The sequence below is a fragment of the Stegodyphus dumicola genome, chromosome 7, assembly GCF_044657685.1.
Source record: "Stegodyphus dumicola isolate Sdum_Otavi_A_Nest chromosome 7, ASM4465768v1".
Classification (NCBI taxonomy): domain Eukaryota; kingdom Metazoa; phylum Arthropoda; class Arachnida; order Araneae; family Eresidae; genus Stegodyphus; species Stegodyphus dumicola.
Genome location: NC_140774.1, coordinates 141,314,476 through 141,340,311, shown reverse-complemented (window position 1 = coordinate 141,340,311; position 25,836 = coordinate 141,314,476). Strand labels below are relative to the sequence as shown.

General features: G+C 36.0%; 2 protein-coding genes across 2 annotated transcripts; both read right to left on the bottom strand.

Annotated features, from left to right (window-relative positions):
* Positions 1 to 6,780: 6,780 nt before the first annotated feature.
* On the bottom strand, positions 6,781 to 8,138 carry LOC146996542 (uncharacterized). The gene is made up of 3 exons (XM_085819783.1): positions 7,640 to 8,138; positions 7,269 to 7,560; positions 6,781 to 7,165 (listed from the first exon to the last, which is right to left on the bottom strand). The coding sequence occupies exons 1-3, from the start codon at positions 7,745 to 7,747 to the stop codon at positions 6,876 to 6,878; spliced, it is 690 nt and encodes a 229-aa protein (XP_085675909.1). The 5' UTR covers positions 7,748 to 8,138; the 3' UTR covers positions 6,781 to 6,875.
* A 3-nt stretch (positions 8,139 to 8,141) lies between these two features.
* LOC146996541 (uncharacterized) lies at positions 8,142 to 9,181 on the bottom strand. Its single transcript, XM_085819784.1, has 2 exons — positions 8,945 to 9,181; positions 8,142 to 8,866 (listed from the first exon to the last, which is right to left on the bottom strand). Exons 1-2 carry the CDS (start codon positions 9,176 to 9,178, stop codon positions 8,525 to 8,527), a joined length of 576 nt encoding a protein of 191 aa, XP_085675910.1. The 5' UTR covers positions 9,179 to 9,181; the 3' UTR covers positions 8,142 to 8,524.
* Positions 9,182 to 25,836: the final 16,655 nt, after the last annotated feature.

Below are 25,836 nucleotides of genomic sequence, written 5' to 3'. Positions count from 1 at the left end.
GATGGGTTGGATAAGCCGATCAGCACTTCTCTGATGCCTGTTTCGAGCCTTACAGTCGAAAAAATTTTGGCTGCAGTGATGAAAGTGCTGCAGTCGAAAGATAAAATTGAACTGGATGCAGGATTCACAGTAGATGTGATAACCATTAAACGACCAGTCGGTGCAGGTGGAAACAGAAAAGTGATCAACATTTCCGTGGACAGATTAAGGAAACAGTCCATTCTGTCTATTCCATACGACGAGGAAGGACTGTGCTGTGCCAAAGCTATTGTTTATGCCTTGGCGCATTTGAACAAGGACACGAGGGCCATTAATGCATTGAGAGATCGGCGTAATCCAACTCTGATGAACCGCGCAAGGGAACTTCATTTGGATGCGAATGTATCTTTAGGCCCTTTCACTTTTGTAGAAATTGCCATATTTGAAGAGCACTTGGACACACAAATTGAGAGATCGGCGTAATCCAACTCTGATGAACCGCGCAAGGGAACTTCATTTGGATGCGAATGTATCTTTAGGCCCTTTCACTTTTGTAGAAATTGCCATATTTGAAGAGCACTTGGACACACAAATTGCAGTGTTCTCTTCGGAAAATTTGAATAGGGTAAGTCAATTTTTGTCTCAAGATATTTCTGCTTGTAAATATTAGCTTTGAAATTACCTGAATTTTTTCTACATATTTATTTATTTTAAAATCGTAATATGATTTTAGTTCCATTTTGTTTATTTGACAAATTGTGAATGAAAAAAAAATTATTTTGGTATGATTTTTAAAATTAATCTTAAACACTTTTGTATTAAAGTTTATGTATTTATTGGTGATACTTTCATTTTGTTTATGCGTTGAAAAATATAGCTTGACAAAACTGAATGCAGGCTGAAAATTTATTTTACTTTAAATTTTAAGATTAATATTTGTTCATGCATATTGTTTTTCCTTGTTAAAAATATAACGGCTAAAAATTGATTTCTAAATTGTTCGATTTTTGAATTATTTTTAAAGTTTCTGCATGATGACTTTTTCATTTCCACCTTAAAAATATAACTTGTAAAAATGTTTTATTTTTGATAAAAATTTTAAACTTATTTTATGCAATTCATTTACATGTTAAAAAATATATCTCGTAAAATAATTTTATATTTATTAAATTTGTATTTTATGCATGCAATTCATTTCCATGTATAACTTGTAAATTTACATGCATGGTGAATTTTTATTTTTAGATTACTTTTCAAATTATTTTTTATTTTATGCATGCAATTTATTTAGACGTTAAAAATATAACTTGGAAAAAGGCTTTATTTTTGACAAAATTTTAAACTTACTTTCTGCAGTTCGTTTAGATGTTAAAAATATAACTTGTAAAATGGGTGGAGGATGTGAGAAGGGTATAAATGGCCCGTACATTCTGCTTACCTCTCATTTGAAGAAACATGTCTTTCTTTATCACACTGATCAGCGACAGCTCCATGCGCTTTTTCCCAGACAACAAAATATCGCAATTTACCACTCAGCTTCCTACTCCGATGGATTTAAATAATCAGTGGGAATTATCTCTTGTGGACTTTATTTACCCTCACACGTGGTATAACGTCCGAAAAGACAATAATTTATTTGGATTTGATTTGGGTGATGGAAAATTGGAAGGTCGAAGAGTGCCTCCAGGATGTTAATAAACGATACCAGATTTATTAAAAGCCATGAAAATACTTTCCCATAAAAATAAGATTGAATTCAGTTATCATCCTGTCACGAAAAAAGTGACCATTAAGACCGACGAAAACTGCAAAGTCATTCTTCATGAAGGATTAGTTGAGCTTCTAGGGTTTGAGCCGGGTGTTTACAAAGGATTGGAGCAAAGTCCTTTTGTAGCCGATCCAAAAGCCTCTTTTCCTGTCATGTATGTATATTGTGATCTCGTAGAGCCTCAAATTGTGGGAGATGTACAAGCTCCGTTGCTAAAAATTGTCACGGTGGAAGGAAATGATGGGGATATCATAAACGCTCATTATCCCAGACCCTTTTACCTGCCAGTTATCCGTCAGCAGTTTCAGACTATACGTATTGACATAAGACTTCACTCTGGAGATTTAGTGCCGTTCGAAAGTATTTCTTGTATTGCATTTTCGCCTCAGACAAATTCTATAAAAGAAGCCTTCACCTGCAAATTGATTTCATTTGAATTGTGTATGCAAGAATGGAAGCATCAAAATGAGAGTGCCTTATACGTGTTGTACGAAAAAATTTGAAGATTATTATTTAGCTCAAACTGGAAATGGATTACCTTACTATCAAGGAACCATTTTACAGAAAGGTTATGGGATTGGTGGATTTTTTGCAAAACTGTTTCGCAGTGCCATGCCTTTTTTGATGAGGGGGGCAAAGACAGTGGGAAAAGAAGCTTTACGGACTGGAACACAGATTGCGAACGACGTATTGTCGGGCGAAAATTTTAATGTGTCCCTCAAAACCAGATCTAAAGACGCTGGAAAAAAATTAGCGAGGAAAGCAGTTCAGAAAGCAGACGAGATGATCGGTCATGGAAGGTTTAAAAGGAAGCGCAAAACCCCCAAACGCTTCATTTCGTCTAAAGCCAGGAAGGTGCAACGACGTGATATTTTTGACTCGTAATGGCTTTTCTGTTAAAAGATTCTCCAGAATGCGCAAAATCCGAATTGGATTTATTTTCGTTACCTCCCACTCAAACAGTGATAGAAAAAGGTCAGTGGGTTGAATTTCATCCATTAGCCAATGTGTCGGAAGGAAGTCCTGTTGAATTCAATGTTTCTGGAAGCGGAGACGAATACTTTGACTTATCACAGACACAACTCTATGTAAAGGTGAAAATTTTAAAAAATGATGGCAAGCCAATCACGGCTGAAAGTAAAGTGGGACCTGTCAATCTCTTTTTACATTCTATGTTTTCTCAAGTGGATATTAGCTTAAATGAAAGGCTCGTTTCCACCAGTAATAACACGTATCCTTACAGAGCCATGATAGAAAAATTATTGAATCATGGTTTTGATACGAAAACGTCTCAACTGTCATCAGAATTGTTTTTCAAAGATACAGCAGGACGTATGAACGTTTTTGATATTCAAGACACTCAGCCGAATGAAGGATTCAACCAACGAGCAGAATTGTTTAAACTGAGTGCTTCGGTCGATATGATTGGCCGATTGCACTTGGATATGTTTCATCAGGAAAGACTTTTGCTGAATATGGTGGATATGAAAATTAAACTCATACGCAGCAAACCTGAATTTTGTTTATTGGGCGAAGGTGAATTTAAAGTTTTACTCGAACAAGCTTCATTGTTTGTACGCAAAGTGAGAGTCAGTCCAGGTGTTGTGCTAGGACATGCCAAAAGCCTAGAAAAATCAACAGCCAAATATTCCATTAATAGAGTGCTCTGCAAAGCCTATTCCATTCCAATGGGAAATATGAGTTTTATTCAAGACAATATTTTCATAGGTCAAATGCCTAATCGTATTGTGGTGGCATGTGTCGATAATGATGCCTTTAACGGAAACTATAAAAAGTCCCCTTTTGAATTCAAGCATTATAATATGAACTTTATCGGCGTTTATGTGGACGAACAACCGGTACCTCATAATCCTCTTCAGCCTAATTTTGACAAAAATCATTTCATACGAGCTTATCAGAATTTATTTATGAATGCAGACGACAGAGGACTTTACCTTTCAAGATCAGAATTTTCAAAAGGATATTCCTTATTTCGCTTCGACCTGTCACCTGACCTTTGTGATGGCTCTCATTTAAATCTGATTCGACACAGCAACTTAAGATTAGAAATAAAATTTGGATCTCCCTTACAACAAACTGTTTCGTTATTAGTGTACGCTGAATTTGAAAATTTGATAGAAATCAATAAAGCTCGAAATATTCTGTACGATTTTGGAAACTGATGAATTCATCACAGATTCATCAAATCTTATCTCGAGATCCTATTTCTTTGAGATATTATGCGGGTGTTTTTCCTTGTGATAAAATACCTGCGATTCAAAGTTTTCCCTGTGCACTGGTGTTCAATACGGATAAACATGATGAAAAAGGAACTCATTGGCTAGCTGTCTACATTGCAGACAAACAGACTCTGGAATTTTTTGACTCTTATGGACTCCCGCCTGAAGTATATGGAAAAGATATCACATCCTTTGTCAAGAAATATCGTCATGTTTGCTGGAACAAGATTTCGCTTCAAAGTTTAACTTCTAATGTATGTGGACATTATTGTATTTATTTTATTATTAAACGCTGTCAAGGACTCTGTATGGAACTCATTGTATCACCCTTAGATGGGAAGAATCATGATTTCCAAATATTTCAATTTGTCAAAAAAAGATATGTTGTAAACATGATTTTTAAAAAATAAAGTTGTTTTAATTTGTAAAAATGTCTCTTGTGTTTCTTGTTTCTACACTTATTTAAACAAAATGAATAAATGTCTTATGCAAAAGGATTTTAGATAAAGTATAAAAGTCAGTGTTTTCTTAACATGCTGTCATTTCCAAAAATGGAACTGCCCAAGTTCGTACATCCTTCTACTTCTCTTCTGAGCGGACCTACCGGTTCGGGTAAAACGGTTTTTGTGAAGAAATTGATAGATCATAAAATGTTCCATCCCATGCCGACCAATATTATTTATTGCTACGGAAGTTACCAACCTCTTTTTAATTCCATGAAAAATGTAAATTTCGAAGAAGGATTGCCATCTAACCTGCAGACTCTCCAAAATGCTTTAATTATTATAGACGACTTAATGTCTGAACTAGCAAACGATACTCGTTTAAGCAAACTTTTTACAAAAGGAAGTCATCACCGAAATCTTCCAGTCGTTTTTATAACGCAAAATGTTTTTCACCAAGGCAAGGAGATGAGAAATATTCATTTAAATTCCCATTACCTTGTCTTATACAAAAATCCTAGAGATAAAAGTCAAGTTATGCATTTAGCTAGACAAATGTTCCCCGGAAAAGTAAAGGCCTTTCAAGAAATTTTTCAGGATGCTACTTCAACCCCTTTCAGTTATTTGTTGATTGATTTACGACCTCAAACAAGCGAAACGCTTCGACTTCGCACGGACATTTTTCCTGGGGATAAATACTATGTTTATCAGCCCCGTTAATTCATTTCAGTTTAAGACGTCGAATCGCAAACATGTCTTCTCCCATCGTGATTGATTTCGAAGGTTTTCAGTGGATGACTCATTGTTACATTACTAAAGAATTAGCTTTTTACTCTGTGTATGAAGGATATCACAATTGCTGGTCATTTTTACCTCCTCAGCCTTGGAAAAAATTATCACGGTCTCAACAAAAATGTTTTGCTTGGGTTACTAGAAATCGTCATCATATGAATTGGAATGACGATGTATTACCTTATACTCATCTTCGTATCATTTTGCAATATCTGTCATCTATTTACTCTGTCATATATGTGAAAGGGTTAGAAAAGAAACTATTTTTAGAAAACTTATTATGTAGAAACATCATAAATCTGGATTGTCTTAAAAAAGAAAAATTCTTTAATATGTTCGGTTCATGCAAATGGATTTAATTGCTGTGCATTAACCAAAGCGGCTGCATTTGCTACCTATATAAAAGAAAGTGTGCAGGAAGAAGAAGTCATTTGTAATCAGAATGCCTCATCAGAAGGATGTGGATTATTTAAAATTATTAGGAAAATGTCGGACAAAAGCAGCTGTATTGAAAAAGTGCCCAAACCATCTCATCAAATCAGTTTGTGAATGTGTTTTAAATCTTCTAAAAGGAAACGTACCCATCACAAAACGCGTTAAAAATCGACTCGCCCCATTTAAAAGAACGTTAAGAAAACTAGCGGACAGAAAAGTGCCTCTTTTTAAGAAAAGACGTCTTTTGGTGCAAAAAGGTGACGGTTTCCTATCTTTCCTGATTCTTGCAGCAGTCAGTGTCTTATCCTCCCTTATCCATGGAACACAGTAACAAATTTGCCCTGGTACGCCTGGACCGTATGCAGCAATTTGAAGATGAACATTTGAGTGATTTAGATACACAAATTCAAAACATTTTAAAAAAGAACATGAACGATGAAGAAAAGTCTAAATTGTACATCCAAGTTCTGCAAAAGTATGTTACGTTTCCTCATGTGAACACTTCCGAAGAACAACCGCCTGAACAACTTTCTGAGAAAGATATAGAAAAGGAAATTATGCAAACAGTTCCTGTGAAACAGAGAAGAACGGCACAGAAAATAATAGATTTTCTTAAAGAGCATCAGATTTCATGGACACAGAATAAAGAACTCATTCTGGATGGTCATGAGTTTTCTTGCTCTGACATTGTTCAGTTGATAAACTTTCTGTTGAGAAATAGAACTCAAAAACCTTTTGCCTTTGAACAGTTTAAAAATGTACTGAATGTTAACAACTTTCCTCAAGACTTTGTGAAAAACAAACATTTAATGAATGTAAAAACTATGTATGCTAGACCTAAAAGAAACGCATCTTCCAAACTATGGCTGAAATTGTAATGATACGTGAATAAATGTAATGGCTGATCATTGGTGTTGTATTTCTTTCTAATTAAGTTAACATAATTTTTGAAAATAAAATATGACAATTATTTTCTTGGAAAAACTTACCTTTCATGAAATCCTTTCAAATAAGAAAAACACAATTTTATCATTCAAACTTCTGTTTATTTTTTTTTTCTTTTTTTTTCTAAATAAGTTTTCTTTTATACACATACAAATGCATGATTCTGCATATATATATATATATATATATATATATATATATATATATTTACATACAAAATTTCATTTTCAGATAAAGTTCTAACATAAACATAAAAAGTTCTTCTTCAATATACTAATGACCATACGGCAATGTGCTCAAGTCTTTTTGAATTACCCGTTTGTCTAATACAATTCTGTACATTTTTGTCTCGGGTTGATTCATCACCTTTCTTCTTTTTGGTTCACGGGTGATTTTGGAGGGGTTGTGGAGAGAGATGATCTCACTTCGGTCGACGCTGCAGACCAACCGTTTCATACTTTCAAAATTCAGCAACTGAGAATTGCGAAAGTTCAAGGAAAATCCTCTGACTTTGCAACAAGTTTTCCCACTGGCCGTCTGATAAGCATAGTTTTTCGGACCTCCTGAAAAAAAATAAAAGATCATGAGAAAAAGAGATAATAATAAAAAACATGCATTAAACATTTTTGGTACACATTAAATAAAGAACTTTTTAAAGGTCCTTACCAGAGACGAAGGTTTTAATGACATCTCCATCCAGTTCATCCGTGAATTCTCCAAGAAAATTTCCTAACGGGGGATCATTTCTTCCATTTGAGGCATATATTATGGAGTCTGTGTCGTGATACAGGACGTCCCTACCCAATTTTTCCATTTCACTATACAGCTTGAGACGAGCCCAAGCTGTTGTGAACGTCGCTAGGAAAATGTTGGTCGTGGCATCCTGCGGCACAAACTCTTTCGCAGACTCCCAGGAAATGGCAGCCACCTCAGGCGTAGGCAGAAAGACATCTTTGATCTGAAAATAGAAGAGTCATGAGTTAACAGCTCAAAATACATTGAGTTTACACATTAATAAAATCGGTAAGGAAACTTACTGTTTTAGTAGGATCCGCCAACATCTTATTAAATTCTGGCACCGTATGCACATAAATAAGCTGTCCTTTGTTGACGTTCATACCCCATCTGAAAAAAAAATCCAACATAAATCACAAAGAATTAAAAATGTTTACAAAAAATTTAAGTCCAAAAGAAATCATCTTACCTGCCTCAAAAGCTATTCAGGGCCAACTTGGCGACGCCCAGGGTTCTTGGAAATCTTTCCTGCGTCTAACTTGACACCCTCTCTTTCTTCATATTGGCGAATATACTTTAATTTGTCTGCTTCCGTCACACACTCCGAAGGCCATCCGCTACTTTCCTGTTTGATCTTCAAAAAGAGATCAATGTAGGAACGAAACAGGGAAGTAGACGATTCTTCGAAATGGTACACTTCATAAATCTAGAAAATAAAGAATAAATATCAGTTATGACAAAAGATTTTAAATAAATTTGGATTATAACAAACAATTTAAATAATCTTTGAATACTTACATGTGTGACGCGGTAGCCTTTCTTTATCGCCAGCTTGACTTCTTCCGATACCCACGTTCCGACAAGAGCTCTTTCATCGTCTGTGTGGGTACAGGAAGACTGAGACTGTAGAAGGGCGCAAGTCCGACACAGGGGGAACATGAGCTTCTTTCGACACCTGTATGGAAGAACTGGAAGATAGAGGTTCCGTGGAGGAATCACACGACATTGGACGAGTCCAAAGTAGTTTTCCAGTTCCCCGAAGCTTTCCGTGATGATTATTGGATGCCCCACGGGGTAGACGCAATATTTGTTCACCTGTGAATGAAAACAAAAAGTCAGAAAAAATACATTATACATACATACGTAAAATACAGAAAAGTTTAATCAAACATTTTTTTTAATAATAATCAAAAAGTACGAATCCATGTATAGAGTGAAGTAAAATCCACATATTTTGCGTCACCCTCGTGGAACAATTTGAGGGCAATGGTCCGTCCTCCGAAAAATGATTCACGGGGATTGAGGCGGTCCCTCAGATGGTGGTCACTCAGGAAAGCTTGGAGATCTAGATTTTCCTCCTTCTTCCTTTGAAATTCATGTTCCCAGATTTCTATCACGTGGAAACCCTGGGCTCGAAGCTTTCGGGTGGTTTCCTCTGTCCGCTCTCTTAAAGTTGCCATGGAAACTCCTTTTAAGGGATGAATGACATCACCGTCATAGCACGCACTACATCCGTGAAATAAACAGCCCTAAAAAACACAAATATATTAATAGTATTCTAACTAATGAAAGAATCCTATAGAAAATGAATGGTTATATTTTCTTACCTGAAACTGATAGACGGTTTGTGTTTCTTGGCAGAAACCGTCTACGGAAATTCCGGCGATTTTGTGCTCTCCGGAACCGTTCAGAGCATGTTGAATTTTTAGTCCTTCCGAATAAGCCACAAAATCCAACCACCGGATAGAATCAGGACTGTAATGGGTCAAATTGATGTAGCCGTGTGTCGGTACCATGGCAATCGTGTCCGGCTGAATGTGGCCAATCCGATACGTTGCCATACAAGCCGACCCAATGGTCACGTATCTGAAAAGATAAAATGAACAACTTTATGAGCCACTAAACATGAATATTCTGTAAGAACTGTAAACATTATTATTATTATTGTATAAGAGAATGAAGAAAATGACTTACTGGAATGGATCCACACCCGCCACATCCAAAAATTGGGCTCGAAACTCTAGGCAACAGCGGCGAAGAATGTCCACGTCCGATCTATTAATACATAAAAAGTTAAAAAATACAAAACATCAAATATAAAATTGAAGCAAGAATAAAGGAAAAAATATACCTGTAATAGGCCAACATCTCTGCTTGGAAATCAAATACGTCCCCCTTGTGTGCGTCGTGCGAGGCTAGAAAAGCTTGTCGGGCAGAAGTACTCATTGTGTCCGGGCTGTAATAATGGATCTCCGGCAGCGGCCCGACATAATTTTGGTTTTCTCGCGCGTTGAAAAGATGGGGGAAGTATCCTTTCTTCAGCTCGCTGAGACCGAAGCAGCCCGGGAGCTTGGACAACGCCATCGGTAGAAAATTTAATGAGTCTATGACCCGAATGTTCAGACTGGGGTGTCTCAAACACATGATCATAGACCCGTTAGGAATCACGTCCGGCGCTGTGCCTTGCTCCAGGAGCCAGGCCATCACGAACTGACCATCGAACCTGTAATTAAAAAAAACATTATGAATAATATTGAAAAAAATAGTCGTAATTAAAAAGCATGTAAACTATAGTATTTTATCTTACCCTTTCATGTTGTGCGCCACAGCCGTGTATCCCTTGTATTGTACTGTAATCAGCCAGGCACAGAAATCTTGACATGCCGTGTAGTCCGAAAACACTTTTTCTGTGCCGTCGGCATACTGAGCCACCGCGAAATTCACTAAATGCTGCCCCGAAGATTGGTCCGTTTCGAAGTCGAAAAAGATGAGTTTATCATCGGACTTTTTCGGAGCAACACGCCGCAAATAACAACGGTGCTCAGCAGCCACGACAAACTGCCCGAAGGAAGGACACTTGGTGGTGCCGCACTTATGCTGGTCTTTAGGGCAATCTCGCCTCCGAATCACTTGGCAGCATTCCCTGCACTGGTATACCTAAAATCAAACAAAATGACTTAAAAAAAATTTCCAAAAATTACACGATCAATAATTATAGTCATTTACAAAGCAAAACACTTACCCTATCGCAAAGTGAAAACTCTTGGTTTCCAGTGAGGGCTTTGTGTGCTGCATAACAGGCATCGGAACGGCAAAGACGGTCACAGTCCTGGCATCGTTGGGGCTGGCCTGGATTGCAGTCGGTTCTTAAACATACAGGACACGCATTGGCACAACGGTGACTTTCTGGATGTTCATAGGGTTTTTCACAAGCTGTGCTGGCAAAAAAAATCCTTTCAGAGATTTGATGACGTCGTAATATCCACCGTGGAGCCACAAATTGATCCGCTGAGGCCTCTCTTTGCCTTTATAGACCACCTAAAACATAGACATACATTTTCGCTTAAAAGTAATCTTGAACTATTTATAAATCCATTTTTAACATCTAAAAATTACCTGCACATTTAATTTTTCCAAGTTAATTACACATGGAAATGAATTGCATGCATAAAATACAAATTTAACCGAAAATAAAAAAATTTTACAAGTTATATTTTTAACATCTAAACGAACTGCAGAAAGTAAGTTTAAAATTTTGTCAAAAATAAAACCTTTTTCCAAGTTATATTTTTAACGTCTAAATAAATTGCATGCATAAAATAAAAAATAATTTGAAAAGTAATCTAAAAATAAAAATTCACCATGCATGTAAATTTACAAGTTATACATGGAAATGAATTGCATGCATAAAATACAAATTTAATAAATATAAAATTATTTTACGAGATATATTTTTTAACATGTAAATGAATTGCTTAAATAAGTTTTAAAATTTTTATCAAAAATAAAACATTTTTACAAGTTATATTTTTAAGGTGGAAATGAAAAAGTCATCATGCAGAAACTTTAAATATAATTCAAAAATCGAACAATTTAGAAATCAATTTTTAGCCGTTATATTTTTAACATGGAAAAACAATATGCATGAACAAATATTAATCTTAAAATTTAAAGTAAAATAAATTTTCAGCCTGCATTCAGTTTTGTGAAGCTATATTTTTCAACGCATAAACAAAATGAAAGTATCACCAATAAATACATAAACTTTAATACAAAAACTGTTTAAGATTAATTTTAAAAATCATACCAAAATAAATTTTTTTCATTCACAATTTGTCAAATAAACAAAATGGAACTAAAATCAAATTACGATTTTAAAATAAATAAATATGTAGAAAAAATTCAGGTAATTTCAAAGCTAATATTTACAAGCAGAAATATCTAGAGACAAAAATTGACTTACCCTATTCAAATTTTCCGAAGAGAACACTGCAATTTGTGTGTCCAAGTGCTCTTCAAATATGGCAATTTCTACAAAAGTGAAAGGGCCTAAAGATACATTCGCATCCAAATGAAGTTCCCTTGCGCGGTTCATCAGAGTTGGATTACGCCGATCTCTCAATGCATTAATGGCCCTCGTGTCCTTGTTCAAATGCGCCAAGGCATAAACAATAGCTTTGGCACAGCACAGTCCTTCCTCGTCGTATGGAATAGACAGAATGGACTGTTTCCTTAATCTGTCCACGGAAATGTTGATCACTTTTCTGTTTCCACCTGCACCGACTGGTCGTTTAATGGTTATCACATCTACTGTGAATCCTGCATCCAGTTCAATTTTATCTTTCGACTGCAGCACTTTCATCACTGCAGCCAAAATTTTTTCGACTGTAAGGCTCGAAACAGGCATCAGAGAAGTGCTGATCGGCTTATCCAACCCATCTGCTTGGATGCAGAACCGGATAAGGTCCGATGGTCGCAAATCGGTGGTTGTGCGGCGAATGAGCTGATCCAATAACTCCCTGACGGTGTCAGGAATTCGGACCATTGGGACGCCTTGCACGTTCAGAGGCAACCGTTGCATATCTATACTGGCTTGGAAAGTAATTTCCTCAGCTTGGTACTTGTGATTGCGACGACGAGACTTTTCAGTGAGCACAATCGCCTCATCAATCTGAAAAGTAAAAAATAAAAAATAAGTTTTCGGTAAGAATCAAACATTTCAAAAAGACATTCATGTACAAAGAAAAATACACACCGAACGTTCATCCGAACCAGCCATGTATACAGGCCCACGAGCTGATGAAGGAGAAATCTAAAATTAAATAAATAAAAATAAATACATTCATTTCCAATATTAGAAAAATATTCTAACAGAATCTAAAAAATGTTTAAATATTTACATCAAATCCGGAACCCACTTGATAATACAAGGGTAGATCCATAGGATTTTCCATAAAAATTTGATCCACTTCATCTATTAACTAGCAAAAGAAAAGTGAATACGTCCAAATTAAAATATTACATAGAAAAATAAATTCAAAATAATCTTAAAAGTACGCGTAAAAACATTATAAACTTACGTCATCGTCCGAGTCACGGAAGGGAAAGTCAGGATCTTCAAATAGCACCTGGCAATTCAATATTTAAATAAATAAAACATTCAAAAAACAATAAACTCGTTTTCAAAAAAAAAAAAAAATTCAAAATCAGATACAAGCGAAAAATACTTACATTAGATGCAGAATAAGTTCGTTTAGCAGACATCGGGTACAAGCAAAACGAAATGGCGCAGAAAATCACACAAATCAAAATAGCGTTCACTCAGCAAGAATCAGAGCAGAAATGATTGCAATCCAACTCCAACTTGCTTTATTTGCCGCGATTAACCTGCGAAATCGCAGGTTGTGTTCCGGCTATCGAACTTTGGTGCTTTGGTGCTTCTAGGAGCGCTGCAGGTAAGGAAATGCCGAACGTAGTTCTCGTGGAGACAGGATAGCAGATGCAGGGGGTGTGACCAATGTCACGTGATGAGCGATAAGACATCTGGTTGGCGATGAGGTATCCAGGCATCGTAGCGCTGTAAATCTGAAGTTTTACAGTAGTTATACATAAAATAGTACTAAATCAGTTCATAAAAGGTGTGTGTTGCAGTCATAAATGCAGAAAATAGAATACGATTCCAAAAAGTATAATAGTATATACAGGAAAAATATAAGTAATATCTTGTGGGCTTGGCTGTGTGTGTCACATGATCATCCGGCTAAGATTTCTAAACATCATTATTTACAAGTCAAATAAGTTTTTCACTACATACTTAAAAACACAAATTATGTTGGAAAATCCTGGTTTCCACTTAGTAGAAAAGCGGCATATGGACGGAGGTGCCTGTCCTCGTGTAAAATTTCATAGTGAAATAGGTTGAAAATGTCCATATGTTGGCACTCCTTAGCGGCGTCATAAAATGCCGTGTTAGTTCTTCTTAAATATTCCACTATTGTATCCATTTTTAAATCTTCATGGAGACGTTTGTTCTTCACATACGGGTGTGCATTTGTGATAATTCTTAAAAATTGGTTTTGCACAACTTGTAATTTTTGGATTTCACCCTTCGTAGCGGTAGTCCATGCTGGCGAAGCGTACGTCATGATGGGTCGGATTGTGGCTAGATAAATAAGTCGTTTCTTGTCTAACGAAAGTTTTGAATATTTCCCTATCATAGGATATAAATATTTCATGACTTTAATCGCTTTATCCCTGATTTGTTGGATGTGATGCTGCCATGTGAGCTTGTCGTTGATGGTGATGCCCAGATATTTGGCTTGTTTCACGATAGGCACAGCCTCGTTAAAAAGATAAACACTTTGCCTGATCGGAACATTTTTCTTCCTTTTCCTTATGAGTAGGAGCTGCGATTTTTGAGCGTTAATTCGTATCTTCCAATATCCACACCATTGTTCTATGGAGGGAATAGTGTCTTGGAGTTTCCGAATAGCATGATTGATGTTAGCAGACTTCACTGCCAGGGCAGTGTCGTCTGCATAACAGGCTAGCATAGAATTATGATTTAAATGCAATCTCGGAAAGTCTGAAACGTAGAATAGATAGAGTATAGGGCCAGTCACAGAACCCTGTGGAACACCGCTAGTCATTATTTTAGTGCTGGATAATTCATTTTTTACCGAGACTCTGAATGTCCGATCCCTGATAAAAGAATGGATTAGCAGAATGAGTTCTCTGTCCAGTTGAAGGTCAATTAATTTAGCAATTAAGCCCTCATGCCAGACGCGGTCGAATAATGATTGCAATCGTCAAAGCGAGCGAATATATAGGCGAAGTACAAGAAACAAACACGCTGATTGGTTGAAACTGGAAACTATTGTTAAGGACACGGTGATTGGCCGTTCAGATTGTGTTCGTTCGCCATCGCGGATGTAGAAAGGTGTGAAGCGGTTTCTACAGGCAGAAACTTGAATCGAGATAACGTTCCCCAAACCTAGTGACGTCACGGGGATTTTCGCTCCAAACGGAAAAATAACAGGTTTGATAACATGAAGGGAGTAGCCGAGAGGTAAAGCGTTAGACTCCCATCCGACAGATAGCAAGTTCGAATCTCGGACGTAGAGTTATTTTTAAAAGTCAGGGAGAATGATATTAAACTCATTAAAAAGTATTAAAAATATAATGTAATCAATTAAAACTAATTAAAAATAATGACGGATTAAATAATTAAAAAGGATGATTCACAATTAAATAACGAAACATAATTAAAAATAATGAATAAAAATGATTAAACACTTAAAATAATAAATTAAAACGGATATCATGCCAATCACGTGGTTCAAGAGCTCGTTGACACAAACATAAAAAATAGTGTCGTTGCCACAAAAAATAAAAACTTTGAAAAAATTCGTTACCAAAGAATAAAAACGAAACTTTGATGATGTCATTCCATGACGTGATACAAGATGGCGCTGGTGTCGTCACTTCCGGAGAAATCCAATATGGCGGAGGCCACGCTTTTCTGTGACGTCACTTCCGGTTGTCACGTGATCCAAGATAGCGGAGGCGGCACATCAAAGGAACGCCCCCCGTTGCGACATCTATTGTTATATTACGTCATGGCGGCATCCTTTGACCGCACGGTTACCTGCGCTTACTACTAAATCCCTAAACTAAAAAATATTCGGTTGAACATACTCGAGATAAAATGTCCGCTGAATTACTTTCCACTACAGTATCTCTAGTTATTTCATTAGATCATCCACCATCTGTTGACGAGAAAGAAAGCACAGAAAATTTGAAAAGTGTTGAAAAAATTATTAATTCTAGCGACCTTCTTTCGCATAGCTCGGTGTGAAAGTTAAGCGTAGAAAATGTTTTAGATTGTTTCTTTTTTCCCCTTTACATCAAGAAATTATTTTATTTTTACAATAAAACAAAGTGTATAGCAAATTTAAAAATTGTGGTTAGCGGTGGCTTTCAGCCTTTATATAAGTCATCATAGATAAACTTGGCAATCTTAGTCACGGTTTTTTCTATTTTTATTTATTACATTCTTCGCCATTCGGCACTACACGGAAAAGAGGGATGACCTATGGAGGTGAAACTGGCTCGTATCCACGTTATACTTGGGGAAAAAGACAAAAACGCCCATCCTATCAGCCGTTTTTAACCAAATTCAAACTTTCGAACGAACTACCTATATACAGCGGTTTTTGCCTCTCGGCAATGGTGGGCTCAGTCATGGGTTACGAGGTGAAGATAAAATTATTTCGCTCATGCCAAACAAAATATTTGATAACAAGAAATTCAACATTTATTCCCTGGAAATACAAAAACAAATATGGCATAATTTTCAATTCATATGAAAAACTAAATAAAATAGCATTCTAATATACCCAGAAAACTGAAGAAATTTCATATTATTTTGTTGCTTTTTCAGAAATTCGAAAGATTACTTCAAGAATTAAGAAATATTAAGAGTTTTCTGATGTAATAGGAAATCACTGGAATATAGAAACAGGAGTTGCTACAAAATTAGCTTCATTGTAATGTGTATTGCTATTTTACGAATTTACCAAGCTCAAAAACAATACGAACTTAAAAGTTAATTTTTAAATAAAAAAGAAGAATGCTGAATTTAATAGTGCTCAATATACAAGACTAAAAATGTATACACGAAGTTTGCTCACGTTTTTTTTTTACATCAATATACAGAGGTTAGATGATTGGAATACAGCAAATCACATGAGGGATATCTGCCTATGGGGAACAATATCTTGGAAGAGGATGTTCTAAGGGAAAATTTCTCGTATTCATGTTACACACCAAGAAATGAATGATAACCGAGCATAAGTCCCTCCTTTCGTCTAAGTTCGAACCCGAGACAAACTATCAGTTTTCTGCAGTGTTTAACTGCTCGATGCTGGAAGAAGTGAACATACAGCGATTTTGAAAATAATAAGAACTCCTAAATTTATGCAGAATTGTGTATCTAAATCACTGGAAGCCAGGTTTTGGATTGGAGACGATTTTGGAATGGCAATAATAGATATTTTATATCATTCTTCTGTCAGAAACCAGCCCACCACCGGCCGAGCGGTAAATTCGCAGAATTCGATTCTTGACGAACTGCATGTATGCTTTCGTGGTTTCTCCCAATGTCTACGTTTGATACCAGCCAGTTCTCTTAGAAAGTCCTCTACGAAGGCAACCCTCCTCTTAGGCAGATAACTCCTAGCGTGCTTTTTCGTAATCATAAACTACAATTTACCTTAAATCTGCTTAAATTCTACGAGAGATGCTGGAAAGGGAAAAAAAGTATAATTTAAAACTCTTTTCCGGTACAGACCATAGTAATTAAATTATTTTAATGTTTGATGATAATGTAGGCCAAAAAAGGGGTCTTATTTCAATTTAACGAATTTCAACCTGCGACTGAACTATCAAATTGCGCTAAAGAACCGAAGTATCTTAAAGGAAGCAGTTAACCGCAGGGAACATTGCCTGCAACACTGAATAGATGCGTCGCTTAAATTGCTTATGCAGTCAAATGATATAAATTCTATTTTTATAAGTTGATAACTGGATCTACTGCAGACCTAGATATAATCGCCCAAAGTGTAAGAGAACGATTACATATTTCACTGCAGGAAATACACAGTTTGGAACTTAACATTCTAGTTGTTTTCCACACCTAAATTTATCCTCGGGAAATAATGTTCCCGTTAAACAAAATTCCATGGTTTATTTTTCTGACTCCATCATAAAATCTGTTTTGCATTTATTTGTGAAGCAAGAGAATTTCAGTCTGCCGTAAATAGTTTTCTTTATGCAACTCCCTTGGTACGGTATGTGCCGAAATTGGATTCTATAGATTGACATTAAGATCAGCAGGCACTTTTTTTGCAAATCTTTCTTTTTCATGCAACAACCCTTTGTATGGTATCTCAAGCCTTGTCAGTAAGTTTCGTTTTCCTCCCACGTGTGGGTCTTGCAGACGATGTTACAGTTACTTCGGCAACCAACAATCTTATTTCTTTGGAACTCGGCCAGCTGACTAATTTTTCTTCTAAAGTTTTACACATCACAAGTGAAGTTCATAATTTTACGCAGCTTTCATTGCTATGTAAAATTATACTACAAAAAAAAAAAAAAAAAAAAAGCTGATGGCTACGTTTACGGATTACTGTGTAAACAATAAAAAAATACAGAAAGCAAAGAAAATTTGAAAGGTTTTAGATTTTAAATTACGTCCAAAGGGACCTTTATTTAACATTTTGTGTGTTACTTTTATTTATTAAATATCATGTTCTTCGCACTTAACCATAAAATTCAGTTTAACAGCAATATCGCAAAATTATTTTAAATTGAGCATATCCGTTAGAATTTCCGATACACAGTCCCACGCGCTGCAGATAAAATTGTTTTTTTCTCTACAACGTTGCTATTGCTCGCTTTGAAATCCTTGAGATAGTTTATTAAAAATCCATTAAAGTTTTACAAACTATGAAATCGATAATGAAATAAATCCAAAATTTCAAATTTGGGCTTCTACATGCCCATATTCGGAGTAGGATTATGTCATTCAAAATTGGATGGCTCTAGGTACCGTTGTTTCATCACAATGCGAGAAAAATGCATGCATTTATGCAGATTCTTCCTTATTTAATTTCTTCAAATATAATACAGGGCTATAATATTTGATGGCGACAGTTTGAAAAGTAAAAGGGACATTCAGAGTGATTCGACGCTAAATCGCAAAACTAAAACAATGGTCCCTCAAGGACAAAGCCCATTTGGACAAAAAACTAGGTTTTTTTCTCAGCATAGTTTTCCATTGTTTTATACAATTGTTACAGTGAAAATTTTGAGGACAGCCCTTATATTCTTAGAGCTGTACTATGGAGCATTTAGTGGCTCTTATATGAAGTTTTACCAAAATAAGAAAGGAAAAAAAGGATAATAGCGGCACTCCCGGACTGCTCTGACGACAGAAGGAAGAAAGAAGAGTGTAGAGATAGATGGACAAGTGGTAAAACTGATGGGCCAAAATGTTGAATCTTGTATGATTGAATTAAAATAATAGAATTTAGTATGTCGTGTTTGTGTCGCGAGACGGTATAATGGTTAGGGGAGCCATCAGCGATACCGAAGGGTCCGGGTTCGAATCCCGGAGAAGGCATGGATGTAAAATTGTCTGTCATCTTCATAGGAGGTAACAGTGGCCGCCTATATTAGGTGCCTCCACAATAAAATGGTCACCACTTCTAGCCAATGCAGTTATAGGCAAGTGCCCGCCGTTAGGGGGGAAAATGTTCTGCTTGAGGTGTTCTTCAGGTTTATTTGAAGAAGTGAATTATTTAATATTAGCGAAACTTCAATAGAAAAGAAAATAACCTTGTCAATAGGTATCAAGGAAACTTCCCAAATTAACTAAAACTCTTGAAAAAAAAAATGTCTTTAGGCTTAAAATGTACAAAGACAGCTTTTTTTTTTTTTTTTTTTTTTTTTTAATAACATGTAGCTTGCCTAGACTGTGAACTGGCACCTAGGATTATGGGAAAAAGTATTGAAAAGTACATTTGCTTATAGTAAGAAACCTTTATTAAAGGATGAATTAATGATCTGTTCTAATGTTTTGTATTGAAATTTGTTTGTATTGCGCCAAACCAATGCTTGAAACGAAAATTAAAAAATGCACTAAAACCTGCTCATGCTTTTATGAAAATGAGAATAAATGCAGATTATAATTTATTGCAAAAGCCAGTATCTTAAAAACTGATTTTTAAAATTGTTGAAATTTATGATGATATAGTTTTCCTATTAAGTTTTCTAAATCCGATTTGACACAAAATATTTTAGGCGAAAATATTTAAAACTGTGGCATTCTAGTAAAGTCTGGCGGATTGTCAGAACTGCATTGTAATTTACGCTAAGTGGATTCCTCTCGCCTTTCAGAAGATGCTCATGAGTCAAGCTACCAGTGACCAACTCTCAAACGAGTTAAGAATACTACTTCTATTTAGCACAGTTTTATGTACAAAGCAATCTAGAGGTGATCCTCTGTAAAACTCTCACATGGACCCCACACATTACATCTATCATGCAAAAGTTTCAAGTTAGTAAAATTACACTCCACCTCTTAATTTCTCGAAACAGCCTACTTTCAATAGACAACAAGTTGCTCATTTATAAAACCGTATTGCGTCCCATCTTACGTTATGCTTGCCCGGATTGGGCTTACTCATGTAAATCTTCGAGAAAAAAACTGCAGCAAATGCAAAATCTTGTGTTAAGACAGATTACTAACTCACCGTGGTATGTCCGCAATAAGAAGATACACGAGGAGCTTCAATTTGAGGAGCCTAGACATTACTACTGCCTGTTTGCTCGGAATTTTTATGACAACCTTCCTGATATTAACAACCCAGTTATTCGGATCAACAATTACGACGTGAAATAATATGCAAAACTATAAGCGGCCGATGGCCACCCTAGCTAATAATATTAATTTTTTCTTTTACTTCATTGCCTATGCATATGTATTCTCTCATTGTATGATTTGTGTTAATACGTTCTCTTTCCTCAATCTATTAAGCACCTGAGACTTACACTTGCTCAGTTTTTTTCTTTTGCCTACTTAGTTTTTAAGTGTATTTTCAGGATTACCACTTCTCAGCTTTCCCAGTTTGTGTTAGTAATGCCCGCTAAAGTTTAAAAATAAATTTTTTAATAATAATAAAAAGAATTGTTATATAAATACGCATATGATCCATTTCAACTGCAATTTATTGTTTTTGATATAATTCGCAATAGCTTACTCATTCTACAAGTGGTAGGGTTCACGTTAACGCAGGCACCCTGGTGCTACACCGTTTTCTATCAGTTTCAGTTTCTTTTATTTAGCATAGACGGCCAACACTCGATAGCGGGTTTAACACTTCTCAGCTTGTTGTTTGTTTCTTTAGCCCACTGCCTCTGCCATTTATTGAGAATTTTACATTTGATCAATGCTTTGATATCTGTGAGTGGGATCTGAAGGTCAGACACTGTAATAGAAGCCTTAGATGTGATATCTTCTAGTTTACTGCCTTTCATGCTAACGTGGCCAGAGATCTAAGAGTAGAGAATCTGTTATCCCAGACATTTTAGAGTCTGAATAAGCTTCAGAATTCCGGTAATAATGAGATGCGAACTATAAGCAGGATCTTTCATGATTACTGCTCTCAAGAGTTATATTCATTTGAGGCACACTGAATGTGTGTAGATCAGGGTTTCTTAAACTGTGTAGATCAGGAATGTTGTGTAGATCAGGGTTTCTTAAAATTTGGGTAGCGATCCCCAAAGGGGTCGTAGGACCTGCAACAGGGGGTCACCAAAAATTTTAGCAGTTTTGATATTTCTTTAACTTATAATAATTTTACAATTTTCAAATATTTTTGCACAGTGTACCTGAAAATAGATAAATACAACACAGACAAAGAAAAAAAAAACGAAAACGTTTCGACGCATTCTTTTTTGTAATATAAACGTTCATTTTCCTTGCTTTGCTCGTTACGCTGTCATTTCGCTTGTTACTTATTTAAAATTTTCACATTGTTCTACGTCTTAAAATTAGAAATTGAAGTTAATTACAGTACAAAAAATTTACACCTTCACTCACGCGTGTCGGACTTGCGCAATACTTATGGGGTTCAACAAAATTTTTGTAAATATTATGGGGTCCTGGGGGTCGCGAAAAAATCTGAGTGATAAAAATGGGTCGCGACTGGAAAAAATTTACGAAACCCTGCTGTAGATAATAAAATTCCAACAATGTTGTTTCGAGAGAAGATTAAAGCCTGATACAGCAGCAAGTTTAGAAGTGAAAAACGAGCTGACTGGGTGTCGCCAATATTCAATAACGTTTTCCACTTGAAAAGCTGCACTAACGTGATCTCGAGTTTTGACCCATCTGTGTAGAGATGGATATAATTTCCATATTTATGCCTATGCTCGACAGAGTTACCACTGAAAAATAATAAAAGAAATACAATTCAAATATTAAATCTAATAAACTCATCATAATTCTGCATGATTATCTTTATGCCAGCATTATCTTTTATCCCCGACAGTTTTAATCTATCATTATCTGTATCTTAAGAAAGCTTGTTCTCTACTGGAAGAAAAGCAGATTTCATTTACTCTCTCGAATATCCTTTTTCTGGAATGGAACGATTAAATATTGGAAAGTAAACATGGAAGTTCAAGTTACACCTTTTTTTCATTCTATCAACAAGAATAAAAGTCAGAACTAGTACTAAATAAATTTCTATAGATGGAATTGAGTGAATTCCCGTTGAATTTTCAAAGTAGTATAGTAGCTGGCGCATTTCGGTATGAAAAGTATTTTCGACATCAGCAGATTAATTAAACAGGACTTTCCCTTTCCCGTAGGCGTTTGGCAGTTGGATTCAAATCGCATCATCAGATTGTTATTCCCGGCAACTAGAGTCTCTGCTTCTACATGAATTTTCTGCTAAATAATCAGGAAGATGACTTCCTTCAAACCAGTTTTTATTTTTTATACTCTCTCACGGTTGTTAATATACTTCCATCGTGTACACTACCCCAACATTCACCGAGTGGTTAAGTGCCCTGAATGCTGGTAGTTCAAGTTCAGGCGGATAGGCTGGCTGCATGGTTATTTTCCCCATATGCAAGACGATTACTTAAAGTTTCCCTCAGAAAATTCTCCATGAAAGCAACCCTTTTCTTAGACGAGGCCCACCAGCGGCCAAGCAGTAAAGTTACTCAATACTGCTAGTTCCGACATGGTTTCGATTCCAGGCCAGCGGACTGGTTGCATGGTCTTTCACGGTTTTCCACATCTGTAATGAGTATACAAGTCAGTTTCCCTTCGATAGCCCTCTACGAAGGTACCCTTTATTTTGGCAGAAAATTCTAGTATGCTTTGTCGTAATTCAATAAATTAAATTAAACTAAACCTCTTAGACCGACAGCCTTAACTTGGATATATTCAAATAACCGTTTAATCTATCATGGAGTTTCAGTATATGATAACTGCCTTGATTTTATACGATTTATTGTAATTTCTGGTACAAAAACCTTAAGAGATTATCTAAGCCAAACAAAGGGTAAAATAAACTTGTGATGATGATTTTTCCCCCATTAAGACTTACTTTTAAATATAGTTTTAAACAATGAAAATATTTTTGGCGAAAATAATTAAAAGTATGACATTCTAATAAAATATAGCGGACTCTCAGATCTGCATTAGTTTGCGCAACAGGGAATCTTCTCACCTTTCAGCAGATATTCGCGAGTCAATCCAAAATGACCTATTCTCAACAGAGTTAATGGCAGATAAAAGGGAGCAAGTTACCTTAACATTTCTCAACACGTTTGTTTGGCTATCCGAGTGAATCTGCTATTTATTAAAAATTTTACGTTTGAGCATCGCCCTGTGTCCGAGTAGGATCTGGGAATTAGACATTGTGGTAGCAATTTTAGTAACAGTTCATCGCCTTCTATGCCAGCGTGGTATGATAACGGGAACACGGACGAGTCTTCTAGCATTGACGTTTCGAAATATCAGGCTGCTTTTGTTTCACATTTCCCTAGATTTAATAAACGCATGATGCAAAAAATAGAAATTTTAAGATAAGAAGAACAAACGATAACATTGTGTGGTATAAGGTTAGGTTTGATTACTGGAACACGGCAAAGCACGCGAGGTGTATCAGCGTAAAGGGATGGATGCATTCGTGAAAGAATTTTTAAAGGAAATGCATTCATATTACACGTGGGGAAAACAAATACTAATCGTGAAGCCAATCCGTTCGCCTGGGTTTGAACTCGCGGCGAACTACCAGTATTCAGAGGTTTTAAATATTTGGATGCTACAGTGATTCCATGGAAACAGGAATTACCAAACAGAAAAAAAAGCTAAGTAAATAATTAAAATGGGTTTCTTTAATATGAAGTTTTATTTAGAGCCGAAATAAAATTGAATCCAGGATCCTCCTCATTCCCCGTACAATGAAAGAGGAATTAACTAAGTTTGTTAATTGGATTTAAAATTACAAATCAGTTGCAATGTCTTTTTTACAAAATTCTGGAACAAGATCTAGAATTGTCACTGGAAAGCAGTCCTGATTAGTGTTACTGGAAAGCAGTCCTGATTAGTGTTACTGGAAAGCAGTCCTGATTAGTGTTACTGGAAAGCAGTCCTGATTAGTGTTACTGGAAAGCAGTCCTGATTAGTGTTACTGGAAAGCAGTCCTGATTAGTGTTACTGGAAAGCAGTCCTGATTAGTGTTACTGGAAAGCAGTCCTGATTAGTGTTACTGGAAAGCAGTCCTGATTAGTGTTACTGGAAAGCAGTCCTGATTAGTGTTACTGGAAAGCAGTCCTGATTAGTGTTACTGGAAAGCAGTCCTGATTAGTGTTACTGGAAAGCAGTCCTGATTAGTGTTACTGGAAAGCAGTCCTGATTAGTGTTACTGGAAAGCAGTCCTGATTAGTGTTACTGGAAAGCAGTCCTGATTAGTGTTACTGGAAAGCAGTCATGATTAGTGTCACTGGTAATGTACCACACTGTAGTAGCTAAATATCCATTAACCAGTTTTATTTATTCTTAAAGCTTACAAATTTCAGTTTTAAAAACATTACCAATGTAAAGTTAGGCTGAACAGCAACTTTAGCTTAGGTTTTGAAAAACTATTGATTTCGAGGCTGATTAAGATCCAGATCACTTTTCTTCAAAGGCAAATATTATATATTATATAATCATGCACTGAAGACAGGAATTAAAGTGATAAATCTATTGCTACAAATTTTGTACGTATGTAAATAGTTTTAGTGAAATTATATGTGAAATTACACTTATTTTTTTCTATTTTGCCTTGCCGGAAAATTAAAAATAGAGTTTTTGTTTTTTGGTTTATGTGATTATGGTAAAGCCTCGAGGGCTATCTGCCTAAGGAAAAAGATGCTTTCGTGGAGGACTTTAAAGGAAAATGGCTCGTATGCACGTTACATATGGGGGAAAAATCACGAAAACGCCCATGGAGTCAGCCCGTTCTCGGAGTAACCTTGAACCGTACTACTAGTCTTCAGCAACTTTACAGCTCGGCCGCTGGTGGGCCTAAGAATACATGGAGAGAAATCCATTTAACATGGAGTAAATCTCAGTCTCGCTAAATTGGCGAGATATGGCTAAGCTAGTGACGGTATTCGTGACTAATTCTACTCACCAAATTTGGCGAGAAGTCGCCTAAAATCAGCAAACTTTGCGACCATTTAGCGACATTTTGATCCGGTCAACGTATAAATAATTGAATAACTAAGTGATGCTATATGTTGCTATAAACGTATCCGGAAGTCATATGCCTTCCAGTAATTCGAGAAGTGGAAGGTATTAGAAATCTCTTTGCGGCCGGGAGAAAACTATAAGACCGGAGAAAGCATTTCTTTAGGTAAATGTTTAGTTCAACGTGAAATCGGAGTATTAAGATAGCTTCGCTCTTTAAATACGCTCTGTATTGCGTTGTATTGAACGTTCTTAGTAGTTTGAAGCGATTGATTGTACTCCGATATATATAGAGCAGTGCGAGTATTTTTATGGAAAGTTTCAGAACTGAATTGTTTCTTCTGGTGAAATAAGTTTTATCAAACTATCATAGATTCCGTGAGCATTCAATCTAACTAACCCGTATGCACTCAACAATATAGATACATATATGCCTTTTTAGGTTAAATATATTCAAAAATTTTAATCAAACTCAATTCAAATTTAAGCAAATGATATTCTAATAAACGTTTATATTGCTTTGTATGATGCATATATTTAATTGTTCAGTTATGTTATGTAGAAGTGAGGGGGCCACCTAATATTTACTTTAAGTAAGCAGGTATTAGCCCCCACACACTAACTAGAAAACTAACAACATTCTGGCATCATCCCTCGAGTCGTGATGGAAATTGTGACTCCAGTGAACACTAAGTACTGCCACCGGCGGCGGCATCAACGGTACTCCTACCTTTCAGTGTTAAATTAGCTCAAGTAAAAGGGAGTAAATTACATGATATACATTGGGACATACATAGTTGTGCAGGTACATATTTTGAAGATGTTATCTATTGTAGTTGGTACAAGCAACATGTTTCAGGACATTATAATTGTTCAGTTGGCAAACCTACACATCTATTCAGT

Coding starts and splice junctions, on each gene's coding strand:
- LOC146996542 (XM_085819783.1), bottom strand. CDS start 7,747: ATGTTGGATTTTTTTTTCAGATGGGGTATGAACGTCAACAAAGGACAG. Junction 7,561..7,639: donor TGGCGGATCCTACTAAAACA/GTAAGTTTCCTT, acceptor TTCTATTTTCAG/ATCAAAGATGTCTTTCTGCC. Junction 7,166..7,268: donor CATTAAAACCTTCGTCTCTG/GTAAGGACCTTT, acceptor ATTTTTTTTCAG/GAGGTCCGAAAAACTATGCT.
- LOC146996541 (XM_085819784.1), bottom strand. CDS start 9,178: ATGGCAACGTATCGGATTGGCCACATTCAGCCGGACACGATTGCCATG. Junction 8,867..8,944: donor AAACCGTCTATCAGTTTCAG/GTAAGAAAATAT, acceptor TGTGTTTTTTAG/GGCTGTTTATTTCACGGATG.